Source organism: Eupeodes corollae, chromosome 1 (genome assembly GCF_945859685.1).
Source record: "Eupeodes corollae chromosome 1, idEupCoro1.1, whole genome shotgun sequence".
In the NCBI taxonomy this organism is placed as follows: Eukaryota; Metazoa; Arthropoda; class Insecta; order Diptera; family Syrphidae; genus Eupeodes; species Eupeodes corollae.
In genome coordinates, this window is record NC_079147.1 from 168577159 (window position 1) to 168592752 (window position 15594).

Sequence of the window (15594 nt, forward strand, 5' to 3'; positions counted from 1 at the left end):
ATTACTATTAAAATTGACCGAAAGACGAGCTATTTTAAATTGTGTATCGAGTTCTTTGGAAAAAATAAAGCGAAAATTCGTCGAAAACGCAAGTCGCTCAACATTTTCAAAAATTCGAACCTTCTTAAGAAAAAATCGCCATTTGACGAACATCGAAAACTTATGCGATTATAAATACTCTTAAAACTACAAAAAAATCGATGAAAAATGGTATTACGTGTTTTCTTTAGATGAAAAACTTTAAATTTCTGCAGCAGGGTAAGGGAATCTTGAAGACAAATTTTCCTAAATATTGTAATATATTTGTACTTATAAACTTGGCCTACCAATATGATAACTAGCCTATATTAACTCGGTGCGCATAATAAAAGCTTGAACAATGACTGCCGTTCTATACTACTCTACTTTTATTATTATAAAATATACTATGGTGATGGTTAATGAGGGTGGTCGTCAGTTTGAAGTCAAAGAATCCTTAATTTCCGGGATTAATTAGCGTGAAGCCAAATTTAGTGCACCTATATTAAGAACAAAACGAAGGTAATAGTACGATTACCCACTACCAAAATTAACAAAAACTTGTTTTATTCTAACCCAATAACAATTTCAATTTTTGTATTTATTCAGTTGACTAAAACAAAAATTTCATTTTTCCTAAAAGAAAGGTTGTTAAGGGAATAGTTGACACAATAACTACAAACATTTGGAAAAAATGTACAAACTATCTTCAAAAATGTCTTCTCGAAGTTTGTTCAGCAAATTACTTTAAAGAAATAATGTAAATAACTGACAAATATGTGCTTTGTGTGAAATATTGAAAAGGTGGCGCTCTCATTGTTTAGGGCATAACATTGGATTTATTCTTATGTGTATAATCATTTATTTTATAATATATCATATTTACTCTTTCACCAAATTTTTGTTTCGCTTGTTGTTTTCTTTCCAGTAATAAACTGTATCATTTCTATGATCAAGATGAAATTTATTTTCTTCCCAAATATTGGTAGTTTCGCTTGGTATCTCACTCTAAGCATCAATATCCAGGCAATAATCATCGTCCTTATCTGTTCTCTCGATAAAAATTCTGCAGACTCCTTTCTCTGGTATTACTTCAGAGATTTTCCAAAAATCAATAGTGTCTTATCAATGTAAGTACTATTTGCAACATGGGTTATAAGAACCCAGAGTAAAAAACTGCGATTTCAGTGCATCTTTAAACGAATTTATTGTGCATATTCGTTCCAAGCAGACTTTGAGAAAAGTTTTATGAAATTTCTAAACACTTTAAATCCTTATCACTTTAAAAATAAAATTTTAATTTGTGTCGAAATGCCAGATATACTTAAAAAAGCAAATAAATAAAAAAAAGACAGCGTATGGATTGATGCCCTCATCCATAAGCTCCGAATTTTTAATATCCTACAGCCAATAATAAAAATGTTGTTTTCTTTTCTTTCTTTTAGAAAATTCTTCGTAGAAATAGACAGTTGCAAGTCAACGATTAGAGACGTAAAGGCTGGAATCGCCCAAGGATCGAAACTTGGACCGTTCCTCTACAGCCTGATGACATCTGACCAGCCAGTGCCAACGGATTGTGAGAACCTGCTGTTTGCGGATGACTCACTCACCTATTCGTCCTCCATGTTTCCTACTATCGCAGCCCGAAGAGTAGAAGCACACATAAGCAGACTTTACGAGTACTACCAGAAGTGGGGAATAAGGATAAATACCTCCAAATCGGAACTGGTATGCTTCCGAAGACCTGCCACCAACAACAGCCGCTGTAGATCGGCGGCAGTGGCCCGAAAACTTGTTCTGACGTTCCCGGATGGATCAAGGATTAAAGCCAAGAAATCTGCCAAATACCTGGGAATACACTTCAATGAGCTGCTGCGCTTCAACCCTCACTCCAAGGCTGTGATAACAAAAGCCAACATCGCACTCCATCGAGTTCATCCTCTCTTGAAGAAGAAAACTGGATTAAGTAAACCAACGAAAATGGTGATATACAAACAACTGCTAAGACCGGTTATCACCTACGGTTTTCCGATATGGTTCACCATATCAAAAACTGCAATGGAAAGACTTCATGTCTTCGAGAGGAAGATACTAAGGATATGCACCGATCTACAATTCGACAGTCAACGACAGAAGCACTATAGCAATAGTAGAGTCTACGAAGAAGCTGAAATCAAGCCACTTGACCAATTCCTTGCACAGGCAGCAAGGAAGATAATCACCAAAGTCGCCAGCCACCCTAACCAATTAATGAGAAGGATGGCCAATCAGGAACGACACCCGGACCCGAGATACCTTTGTGGTATGGATATCTTGGACAAACTCCCCACTGACGACGACGTCTCCTTCTATGCTGGCCTGGAGTCAGCATACTACCGCGGCTGAACACCGCCACACCCAACCAACCTCCATCAGGACAACCGGGACTGAACAACCCGAGATGAACCTCGCCAACGACACTTTTTTTTTAGCCATCGATTTCATGTTAAACACATGTTAAATTTTTGAATTTCATCAATGTATAAAGTTAGGCCCTCTTTGTGCCAACAAATGTTTTAGTTAAAGTTATTGTTAAATATTATTTATGTTAGAATTAAGCCAAATGTATATAAATTTGTATGGTTCAATAAATTAAAATGTAATAAAAATGTAAATAAAAAAACGCTTTTAACTAACTATACATGCCATTTTTTGTAGTACCCGTGGCATGATGGTTAGTGCGTTGGACTGCAAAAATATGAAAACACAAAAATGTTAGATAGTTAGATTTGCTGCTGTGGTTGTTCTAGTTTTAAGTAGTTTATAGGTAGAATAGGTAGTTTAAGTTAGTTTTAAGTTTTATATTAAGGACCTTATTTTAAGTAGTTTGTAAGTAAAAATAAAAAAGCATATTGATATTAGTTTTTTTTCAACTTTTCTAATAAATACAAAAATAAAAAAGAGGCTTGGATGCGACCCACACTGATAACTTCCTATCCGGTCTGTCGATTTGTCTTGCTTAAAAGTTTGTCTATATGTACTCGTATCAATTTTTACCAAATTTGGGTACTATTTTTTGTAGATTTTATTTTTTATGAAAAAACGGACTGTTGGATTTTTATATAAAAATTACGGAATATCGAAAACAATATTTTCTGTGAAATAAAATAAGTTTGAAGCCAATATTTTTAATTAATGAAAAGCTATTTGAGTCTTAAGTAAATTTTTACCAAGTTTTAGTATTGTTTTTTTTTAGAGTTTTATATTTTGTAAAAAAACTGTCAATTCGAATTTTTTAAAAATTTTACCAAATGTTGAAAACAATATTTCTTATAAGATAAAATTAGTTTGAAGCCAATATTTAAAATTTTTGAAGAGATATTTGAGTCGAAAATCAATTTTTACCAACTTTTATACATTTTTGTTTTAGGTTTTTATTTTTTGTAAAAAAAACTGTCAATTCGATTTTTCTCAAAATTTGTCTTAATGTTGAAAACAATATTTCTTATAAGAAAAAATTAATTACAAGTTATTATCACAAAATTTTTAAAAGATATTTGAGTCGAAAATCATTTTTTACCAACTTTTCTTAATTTTTTTATAAAAAACTGTTAGTTCGATTTTTTTCAAACTTTAACTGAATATTGACAACAATATTTTTGAAAGGTAAAAGTAAATTAAAGCCAATATCTCAAAGTTTTGAAAAGATATTTGAGTCGAAAATCAATTTTTACCAACTTTCATACATTTTTTTTTAGGTTTTTTTTTGGTAAAAAAACTGTCAATTAAATTTTTCTCAAAATTTTATTAGATGTCAAAAGCATTATTCGTCGTTGAACTAAATTGTTTTAGAGATGAAATCATATTTCAGTCGTAAAATTTTAGAGGTGACAAATTTTTTGTTTCAGTTTTATTGATTTATAAAAAAACCGTTATATTGATTTTTTTCAAAAAATATACCTGTTTGGTATCACGTTACAATATATTATACAAACTTTAATTCAAGTCTCTAGCGTTTTTGGTTCGTAAGATATTTAGGGTTAACCAAAATTTTCACCTTTTTTCAAACTGCTATGGTAAAAAAAACCACCCACACAATTTTGTTGAGAGCCCTTTCTGCATCTTTCTGCCTTATTATCTGTATAACAAAATTTATTTGAAATCGATATCTCTTCTGGTTCTTGAGCTATGGACGACGAAAAAAACGTCGTGAACGTACGGATGTACGGACGTACAAACGTACGTACACACGCACGCACAGACATCTTTCTAAAAATCTTTTATTTCGGCTCTAGGAACCTTGAAACGTCGAGAAATGTCAAAATTTTCAATTTGACAAATCGGACCCATTACAATAACTTTCTATGGGAAGTTAATAAAATTTAAATGAAGTAAAATAGATCTTAGGGCCGAAAGGCATTAGTTTTAAGTGTTATAGTTTAACTTAGAGTGTCCGTATGGGACCATTAAGTTAGTTGTAAGTTATGGATAATTAGGCTAGTTTTATGAATTTTTGTCTACCTATAAGATAGGTTTGCTTTCTCAAACTAGCTGTTCGGATTCGGCCTTAAATTGTAGGTCCCTTCCATTCCTGACAACAGTACTCGCACACAGGAATGGTTGAGAGTTGTAATTCACTAGGCCCTGGTTCACAACGGACTGTTGCGCCACCCCATTTTTTTTTTTATAAGATAGGTTTCAGATTGAATTAATAAAAATTAATTTAAAAAAAAAAAGTGCGTTGGACTGTCATGCAAGGGGTCTGGGTTCAATCCCTGCCTGTGCCACCTTAATTTTAAAAAAAAATAATTTTCGCGGGTTCAAGAGTAATTCTTGTCATGAAAAAGTACTTTCTTAAATTAGCCGTTCGGATTCGGCTTAAAATTATAGGTCCCTTCCATTCCTGACAACAGTATGTACACGCACACAGGAATGGTTGCGAGTTGTAAGTCACTAGGCCCTGGTTCACAACGGACTGTTGCGCCACCCAATTTCTTTATATACATGCCATTTTGCTCGCTATCCCGGGAAAGGTTTGTTTCATGTCACTTTTTCGAAATGTGTGATTCTAGGATGTGAAAAATGCGTATTTATAGGTATACAAAAACTTGCAGTAGTAAAAAGCATCAGTTCGATTTATCAGTGCGCATATGTTATTTTTCTTAATAATGCAAGTTTAGTGGTTGCAGAGATGACATTGAAATAGCTATAGAAAAATTATTTTGATGACCTACCTTACTACTACTACCAGAAAAGTTTTATTTGAAGTAGTAGAGACTTGAACATTTACAAAAAAGGCGTTATTATTAAAGGGTATTTTATTTTGATGAAAATTTATTGAAATTTGCGCATATTTCGTAAACCTGTTAGAATATAGACACGCATTTTCGATAAGAGAGCCTGATGCTAAAACTTATCATATGCTTTTTAAATATCAAGTGCAATAATCTTACTTTCTCGAACACATGTAAGAATTGGTTGGATCACCAGTTGACCTATTGCTGCGAACGCCGTACTGTCGGTCATTAAGAAGCTTTCAATCTTGGAAAGAAGGGATGTAAGAGAGATTCCCCATTTTTGGAGAATGGGCTGGACAAATTTTCCATCCACTAGTAACGAAAAAGCTTACGCAGTGGCGTCAACGTAACTTTCGAGGAAGCATAGTGGCCAGTTAAAAATCCTGAAATAATTATCGATACCGTCCAGCTCTTTCTTTAACTAGAAAATTTTTACACGAGTAATTTGCAGATATAACACGGTGGTCACATTTGAGAAGATAGAACACTAATAGAGTATTTATCAGAATCAGAGGAAAAAAACAAGTCAAGAGTGGTTTTTGCTGGAACTTCCATGGCTTTCATCTTCCCATGATTTTAAGCATGTTTTGAAATTGAAATGGGTACTTTTATGATAAATTGTGTTCCCTCAACGAACGAGCTGTAATATTCAGCTCTTTTTTGAGCTCAGTGACAGGGTTAAAGGAATTTGTATGCCTCTCTCGGACAAGGCGCGTGATGAGAGATGTCGTCATAAATAGTTTTGGTCTACAAGGTTTGGTTTTTGATGTATATATTAATGAATTTTAAATAATCTTGTTTAAAAAGTCAACAATATGCAGAACTTCTGCATATATTTTACCTTCTCGGATCATATTTTTAATAATTTCGCGTTTTTCGTTAGTACAATGCTTTCCAAGGACTATTGTTTTTGAAAAACTATACATTTTGTGAGTGATTTCATTCGAATGCGTGTCTCCTTAACAAACAGCTGATTTCGAAATGTCCAGTGTCTACTAACTTTGTAGCCAAAAGGTTTACACTACGTTGGGGGAGGGGGGTGAATTTCAGCTCATTCTGAAGTTGAATTTAGCCAATCAGAATACCTTGACTACGTAGTCACTAGCTTAATGAATGCTCCGAATGTCAAAGCAAAATTTAATAGCTTTACTTATTTTATAGTTTAATGTATTCCTTTTGAAGCAAGTGACATAATTCAAAACATAAAATGTTCTTTAAACTTAGGTAACTACTTAAAATGCACAACAAATATTATTTGTTTGTATCGTTTGCTCTCTTTATTTCTTACTGGAGGAAAAATAATCTAACCATCTCTTTTCTTTGACATTGTCTTCGATTTTATTTTGTCTGACATGATATGTTTTATCATAAAATATCTTAGATATGAAATAAAAGACGATATTAATATTCGGTATCGTTAGGAAATTGTTGTAATACGAAGATAATTGTAAAGATGTTAATAAAAAAAAATTATTTTTTTTAGTAGACAAAAGCACAAAACAACTTTAATTTAACTTAAATTAAAAAATGATTCCGATGTATGTTTGTTCATATAGTTTTTCAATTCAATTTGAAACTCCAATGGATAGATTGTAACTATTTACGAGAAACACATATGCGACATTCAATTATATGGTTACATTAAATTGCCAATTATAAAAGATCTTCAGGGCAGAGTTTCTTTTATTATTCACAGCAGAAAATGTATAAGAGAACAGGTCTATATAAGGTACAGCTAAGTATACCCGATTAAAGATCTTCCTATATTGGTAGATTGTGCGCAAAAAAAGGGTTTATCTCAACTATGTAAACACCCAGTTTTATCTGTCAAAAGTTACAAACAAAAATTTAACCAATCATCAGCACATTTTTTATCAAAAAAAAATGGCTTACTTCTTGCAATCGTTTAAACTCTTCTAATCATTCAATTTTTAGTGTTTTCAAATAGTTGGACGAAAGTCCGCTAATTGGATATTCTTGCCAACACCATCACCTAATTAATAATTGGTGTTGCAGGAAACAACAACAAAAGTTTAAAAACAACAAAAATGGAACAAAAAAGAGGACACTATCTGGCAATACAACAAAAAATTATACCTACAAACAAAAGTTGAAAAGGATTGGACGCATGAACAAACTTTGCAAGATAGTTGTCATTGTCTGCTTCATTATTTTGTCACTTTTTATTTTTTGTATTGTTTTTTAACGACCTCTTTTTCCACTTCTAAAATAAATGTTTATATTCTTTGTCATCTTTCGATAAAATTATCTTCCAATTTTTCAAAAATAAAAAAAAACTTTTTTAATGTTGAACATTAATTTAAAATGTGCTGCTGTTAAAAAACACAAATGCTACTTAACACACTTTTTAAGCTGAGACGGTAATACATTGCACTCGGTTTGACACTCCGAAACAGTCCGAATCCGAACCTGACAACTAAAACTGACAGCTTCTGTAAATATTTTGATTTAATTTCATGATTTGATGCTTTTGTAAATTGAAATTGTGTGAAATAGTTTTTTGTTTAATTAACGGTGTTAGTTAAAATATTTACACATGTCCTCAATGGCTCTTACCAAAACTGTCGATCAAGCAACTATTTTAAGCGGTGACCGATCAAAGTGAGTATTTTCGATATAAATTACTTCTGGCCACAGAAAAAGAACAAAGATTTCTTTCAACTCAACAGGCTTAAGGATTTGCTATGCAATCGTCTCGCTGAATGCGGATGGAAAGATCAGGTCAAACTAATGTGCCGTAATAAAATAAGAGAAAATGGTGGAAACATCAAGATCGAGCAATTAGTAGCAGAGGTAACTCCAAATGCTCGTTCCATAGTTCCGGATGCCATCAAAAAGGAACTTCTAATGAAGATCAAAGCAATACTTGCTGCACAAGAAGGTCTTGATATTTAAAACAATTTAAAATAATAATTATTCATAAATTCAATAGATGAGTAGATTTTAAATTTTAATCCCTCTAATAAACACAAAATAAATAAAATAAATTGTTTTGAACGCAAACAACCAAAGGCAAGGCTTTTTCGACTGAAAAACTAACAAGAGTGCTAAGTCCTTATTGCATTTAAGCAAATATGATAAAGGACCCAGTTTTGAACCCAGTAACCTCACTAACGTTATGTGGACCAAACATTTTCAAAACCTTTGATGTGGTTTTTATGATTTGATGCGTGATTTTGATTTCATATGAATATATGTTTGTACCTATTCCCTTATTATAAACAAATCAATAGTTCAATGTTCAAAGCTCTCCCGTAAAAAGAAAAAGTCAAGAAAGCAAAATGTATGTTAGTAAAAGTCAAAAGGAGAATAAGTAAACATTATTTGTATTTATCTTTTGGGTTAAAATAATTAAAATATATAATTTTCAGAAATCGACAGTAAGCTAAAGAAGGTAACTAATATTAAGAACCGTAACCGAACTCGGTTTTTATTTTATGATAAAAAACTTTAGTAATACAGGATTCAAAATCTCCATACATCTTGTACGACATAAATATGTAATTGTGCTACAAATTCTGTTACAAAATTTCAAGACCTTGTTGCTCAAAACATTCATTTGGTTTAAAATGGTTATCTGCGAAGCAAAGTATAAATGTAAATTTGGTTTCAGTTTTACCATGAAGTGCGACCCTAAGGAAAATAGAATCGCAATAATTACCTAACATATAATTAGGAATGAGAAAATGGCGAAATTTTTTAGTTAAAAAAAAACTGGAACCAGCCAAAAAAGTAGTTGTCCCCGCGTTTTCAACATTTGCCCGTTTATGAATGCAGCACCAAAACGAATACCAATAAAACCCCTTCTGAAGAGAAAGATAAAAGCCTCTTCACATAAAGGACCATCGACGCTTTACAGATCATTTGTTAACACCTCAACTCCAAAAGGAAACAGTCAAAGGGCTTTTACTGTAGCACGCAATAAATAACCATAAAATCATTCTTTTTTTCCAATGGAAAGATTTTTAACGTCGAAAAAGTTTAAAACAAAGAAAACGATACAATTTATCGTTCTAAGGGTCAAACTTAACCATCACCACCCTTCTGTAACGGTTTGATTGAAAGTATCAGTCCAAAGTGTCACATAGCGCAAGTTAGGGAATAATTGTGAAAACGATTGACAAGTTGAACTATAGAGAAGAAGTGGTAAAGATTTTGGTGAGTTGTTATCAAATACCCTTTTCAATTGAGGTAGATAAATTCGTCTACAAAATTCTGGTTAGAGAAACAAAGCCAAGATAAGACAAAAGTGTCTTAGGGTCAGTATAGTAGGTTTTAAGGAAGATTAAGATCGGCTCTGGAAGTCCACATTTAAATCCCTAAGAATTAAGAGTGTGCCTCTATAGGTCAATGGTCACAGCGTTAAGGAACTGGCATTAAAGCTAAGGTCGGTAATTTTGAGTAAAACTATTATTTTTTAATTAAACTAATATTATGACCAAATAAATTCAAAAACAATGAATAGAAAAAATATGATTCTACTCTTATGGTCTTTTATGTTTGTTACTGAACTTAATGCACCACTACGTGTACCAATTAACTTAAATCTTAAACAACAATAAAATACAAACTTTAATCTGTTTATTTTTTCATTTTTGTTCATGAGGTTTATTAATTTAAATATAAATAATACTAAGATTTACTAAAAGTTCACAATCTCTGTTATAACAACTAACATTTTAGTGTTGATTTTAATGTATTCTTCATTTGATTAGGTTCACCTATTTGAAGTACAGCCATCATACCAAGTATTGAATGATTTTCTATATGACAATGATACATCCAGTATCCGGGATTGTTGCTCAAAAATCGGATTATTATGTAACCAAAGCCTGGAATTTGGACTGAATCTTTTTCTACTGGGAAGAAATGATTTCTATTTAAAAGCCCTCTTCGGTCATATTCTTCAATCTAAAAGATAAAATAATGTATAACATAATATCGTTTAATGCTATGTGGCCTCAATAAGAGGATCCACTGGAAAAATTTCGTACAACGAATGGCAAAAAAATGAATCATTGGATCTAGTTTAAAGTTAAATATTTACACATAGAAACTTTTGCTCTTTGGTCATTTGCAGTACGACTCTTCTCGTTTGGGACCTGTTCAAGTGTTTTTTGGTTTTACTTACCCTCCATAAGTTTTCTTCTGGTAGAATACCCTGTCCAACGACTCTAAAAGTATATCCGTGAATATGAAAAGGATGTGTTCCACCCATAAAATTTACAACAATTAGCTCAATTGGTGCAAATGCGGGAAGTGACAGCACATTTACACATCGACATGCCTCCCGCGAGCAATCTCTTCCAGCCTCGGCCAGAGTGGTTTTATTACAAAACATGAATGTATTTAATAAATCTTTTGATTGTAGGAGCGATAGCCCTGGCATTTGATATGTGATATTATCGATTTGCATTTCAAGTTCTCCGTTGCGTTCATAGGTGCCAAAGCTTGAATAAAATGTTTCAAATTTAGTTGATTCATACCATTCGACAGGACGAAGAGACCGAAGATCGGTTATTGCAAGACTTTTGCTACTCAAGTCTCTGCGATCTATTGGATTGACTTTAACTCCCTTCAATTTGTAATCATAATTCAATTTCTCTGGAGGTTCATTATTTAGGGTATGGGCTCCTTGATAGTTTAAGATAGCTCCTTGATAGAGATTGTCAATGCTGCAGTTAGTGTAACCTCTTACCCTTACCCAGTAGTTTTGAATGTATCGATCGGCATGCAATACAAAGTCAAACCTTTCTGCCGACGTCATAAAGAATGAAGTAGCTACTACTGGCTCAATGTCATTGCCATCAGTGCTTATGATCAGAAGACGATGATTATCAATCGAAAATTCGATGGGACAATTGAAAACTCCATTAAAGATCACTCGAAAACGATAACGATTACCGCGAACCACATCGAATTTCTCATACCTTGACGGTTGATTTTCGTTGGCAAGATGGTTTCGTCCCTTACCGTTTATCAAAATGTTTGAGAGTTTTTCGAAATCATAGTTATAGACTATGTCTTGAATCATTATTGTGTGTTCAGTTAAATCGTAGTCGTATAAATCAGCATGTACATTGAAGATCCTTGGCTGTCGGATAACCATGCTTCCAGCAGCTCCCAGTCCCCTCTGCCAATGACTGTGACTGTGATACCAAATTGTACCACTACGATCGGCAGTAAATTTATATCGATAGGATTCTCCAGGATTTATAGGGTATTGAGTGATAAACGGTGCCCCATCCATTTCGGGGGTTTCGCTCATGTGAACACCATGCCAGTGCATAGTTGTAGCTTCGGTCATTTGATTGACAACGTCCGCAATTATTGTATCGTTTTCACAAACTTCAATTGGTGGCCCTGGAAGCATTTTGTTCACTGCCACAACAGCTGAATTGATGCCATCAGCAAATATACAATTATCTCGAGAACAGGTATTTCTATCTGTAACACAACGTTTGCAGTTGGGACCCATCGTTTCATAGAAGTGTACTACTAATTTATAAAAACATGTCATATGAACTCCTGGAAGACATTTTCTTTTGCAAGGATGACTGAAGAAATCCGAATCATATTTTTTTAATTCGTGATTAATAAAATTGGAGTAGTCAATAGATTTAGCTGACCTTATATATGATTCTATAAACAAAACAAAAAAGATTATATTAGAAAAATATTGTGGAACGATGATTGATGCAGGATAAATTGTTCACTCTACAATTTCAAGACACGAGAATAATATAAATACATATGCCTGACTCATACATAACATAATTCGGTATGTTTAAAAACCAACATGTTATAGAATAAAATAATGCCAGAATTAGGCTTTGAATTTCTAAAAGTAAATGATACCTTTTTCAGATAGAATTATATTTTAGTAGTTATTAAAAATAATTATTTATTAATTATACGTAATGTTAATAAAGTATAATCTTGTGGACTATTTTTACGATTAGGTAAATAGTTACAAGCTAACCACCAGCATAAACATACACGGAACAAGAACTGGTCTTACATAGAAGTAATATAACGTCTTGAGTGTAAAAAGGTTAGAAAATGCTTTGGAATCACGTAGCTTTCTAGCTACAATGAAGTCGACGTGAAGAGAAAGAGTTAGTTTCTGATCAAAGATCCTTTTTTGGGACCATTTAAGATTGACACCATTTATTGGATAAGAAAAGTTTGATAATTTAAAGTTACGACAGAAGATTATATAATGACATTTAGACACATTATGGTGTAACTTTTGTGTAGAACACCAGCTAACTAAACTATCTAAAGCGTTTAACATCAAATGCCACTTTAAAACATTTTAACAATTTAATGACGTCAGAAAACATAAGACAAAGAAGATTTAAGGAGTATCATTAACAATCAGAAGAAAAGGTCCAAGTTAAGCCATATTCAAGGCTACTTGTTGTCTCATTGCAGAGAATGGTTAGATTAGTTGCTGTTGATCTTCCAGAAAAAAAAACATGATGAAACGGCAAAATGAGATCTTTACATATGTAAGTAAAACGATTTTCTTAAATAACTTCGGAATCGTTGAGAGCTTACTTATAGGACGATTATCGGGAACATCTTTCTTGGATCCGAATTTTTGAATGGGTATAATAAAAGAACATTTCCAATCGTTTAATTATCAAAAAATGTACCTAGTGATCCCGCAAGAACAAATTATAGAACATCACAACTTTAATACTCTGTTTGAATGTTTATGGTAAATATCACACTAAAACAACATTTTTAAGATCCAAGGAAAATGCATTATGTATATTATTTTCGAATTATTTCAGCAGGCTGACGTTTTTAAAACACTTCTTTTGATTCTAGTTTTTTTTTGTAAAGAGTTTTTTATTTTAACATAAAAATTGCATTATTTACCTTTTCCCGAAACACATTTTATATTAACTACCGCAAAACTTAAGATAACTATAAACATTACTCGCACAAGAGTTCTTAGGATTTCAAATCTTATAATAGTCATTTTTCAACGATCACTTATAACTTCGCTTGAAGACAAAAATACTTCCTCTAAGTTGGACCTTACTCGGTAAATAAAAGACATTTCCAAAGTATTAAAAGCTTTAATACTGATCAGAAGTACTAAGTCAGTAGAAAATAAGTGCAATGTGAAGGCGGGATGATTTGAATTAAACATGAACAATGGTACATAACATTAAACCATGTTGATTCATAGAATTCATTAATATCAGTGATTCACAATCTCATCTCCATCAATTTAAATTGGTTGTACATTATAACCGTTATTTTTGAAACGTGACAAGAATTACAAAATAAAAAAAGAAAAACAAACATAGTATAAATCTCAGTTTTGATTAACCTAATGATAACATTGTAGTAACGAAATTGAAAGTTGCGTTTCAATAGAAATAAGATGCCATAATAAATATCACGTATTCTAGTGGGTATTAATAGGTACCAGGAGCCCCGCAAATAGAGCTATTAACGATATTTATATCAATGTTTTCATTTGAGTTTTGTTAAGGAAATTTTATGACTAACTACTTTTTTATTTCACATTTATTATTCCTTTTACATTTAAAATAAATCAAATCAATTGCTTTTAATTTGGTGAACGAAATTTCTGGAATACATTTCTAAAGTTCGAAATAAAGACCATTTAAACGCTGGCTTCAGGGAAATTTAAACCTACATTTTGTGAACTTCTACGTCTTAATGTGCTCAGTAATTTGGCCAGAAAGCAATTGAATGGTAAAGTCTTCTCTCGAGGGACCAAAGTGTCGCTATATAAGACCCTTGTCATCCCCCTCCTGCTATACGGTGCAGAAATATGGACTATGACAAAAGCGGATGAAAGCACCTTTGGTCGGTTCGAGAGAAAAATTCTTCGTTTGATTTACGGCCCCGTATGCATCGAAGGGGAGTGGAGAAGAAGATGGAACGACGATCTGTACGGGCTGTACAGCGACGTAGACTTAGCCAGAAGGGTAAAAGTCCAATTACTAAGATGGCTTGTTCACATAAAGCACATGGACTGCCGGGAAAGTTTTCGAATACACAGCCACAGGACAGCGCAGTAGATCAATGCCGCGAATCAGGTGGTGCGCCAAAGTGGAAAGTGAGCTCACCCAACTTGGAGCGTGAGGCTGCAGACATCTAGTTAGGGACCGAGCTAAATGAAGAAGTTTCTTGGACTGGTTCTCGATCGTAAATTAAACTAAAAAGTGAGAAAAAAGCATCAGCTGCCTTCTATACCTGCAGTAGAATTTTTTGTAGAGGGTTGGGTCCAAGCCCTTAAACCATTTTGGGGATGTTATATGGTGGTGCTTCAGCTACTTACTTTTTAAAACAAATAATTGATTAGTAATTCGTTATTAATGATAAGATTTACTAAAGTGGTTTGGGGAATAAGATAGTTTTGTTTTGCAAATACTTAGACACGACTTGTATGCAGTGAATAAATTCAAAAAAATAATTCATAAATCACTTAAAATAAAAATTTGACTGCAACTTAAATTTGTTAAAAAAATGGAGATATTTTTCATTTTCCGCTTTTCACAGAACTCATCCGTATAGCGCATGCAATTGATTTTCTATCATCAAATTATTATTTAAGTATACTGTATAGAACAAGGAAAAAAAGGTTTCTTCGAGTTGACGGGAATTGATTGTTTTCCAAAATCGCAGGGTTACGTTGTCTTGTTAGAATTTGGTGCCAATAGTGAGCTACTAAAGTTCATTTCCATCGCCCTTTAAATAACTTAAACCTTGGATTTTTTTGTTTTTCTTGAGTTTACTTTAACACAACAACCGATATCCTCCTGAATTCAAGAAAAGAACTTAAAACCACCTTAACCAACATAGGGATTTAGATTCTTAAATGTTCTTGTTGAATTCTTGGTGGATTGAAACTATTTACTATTAGAACTTACATTCGCCAAACGTCTTCCTATTCCATACTTGAATTTTAACAACGCGGACCTAAACTTGGAATATCTATAAAAAATGTTACTAAAACAATAATAATAAGTTGAAATTAATATTAGTGCTCCTTTAAATCTTTCTATAAAATTAAATATGCATTTGACATCCATCCAGAATAATTGCAACCGGATTGATGAATCTTTCTCATTTTCAAAACCATGTCAGCAACTCTATTAGACTTGAATCGGGAGCAACTAAAAGTTGTTAAATCCGAAATCGACATTAAAACAATCGCTAGTGCTTTTAAAAGGTCAACTGCGAGAAAATTTTATTATCCACCTGAAACGTATCTTCAAAATCATCT

At 32.7% G+C, this 15594-nt stretch overlaps 2 protein-coding genes across 2 annotated transcripts; one reads left to right on the top strand and one right to left on the bottom strand.

Moving 5' to 3' along the window:
* The first annotated feature begins 7733 nt into the window (after nucleotides 1-7733).
* Nucleotides 7734-8326, top strand: LOC129939829 (enhancer of yellow 2 transcription factor-like). Its single transcript, XM_056047993.1, has 2 exons — nucleotides 7734-7916; nucleotides 7985-8326. The coding sequence occupies exons 1-2, from the start codon at nucleotides 7852-7854 to the stop codon at nucleotides 8208-8210; spliced, it is 291 nt and encodes a 96-aa protein (XP_055903968.1). The 5' UTR covers nucleotides 7734-7851; the 3' UTR covers nucleotides 8211-8326.
* A 1597-nt stretch (nucleotides 8327-9923) lies between these two features.
* LOC129940132 (uncharacterized) lies at nucleotides 9924-13439 on the bottom strand. Its single transcript, XM_056048384.1, has 3 exons — nucleotides 13206-13439; nucleotides 10447-11957; nucleotides 9924-10226 (listed from the first exon to the last, which is right to left on the bottom strand). The coding sequence occupies exons 1-3, from the start codon at nucleotides 13306-13308 to the stop codon at nucleotides 9987-9989; spliced, it is 1854 nt and encodes a 617-aa protein (XP_055904359.1). The 5' UTR covers nucleotides 13309-13439; the 3' UTR covers nucleotides 9924-9986.
* Between the last annotated feature and the right edge of the window lie 2155 nt (nucleotides 13440-15594).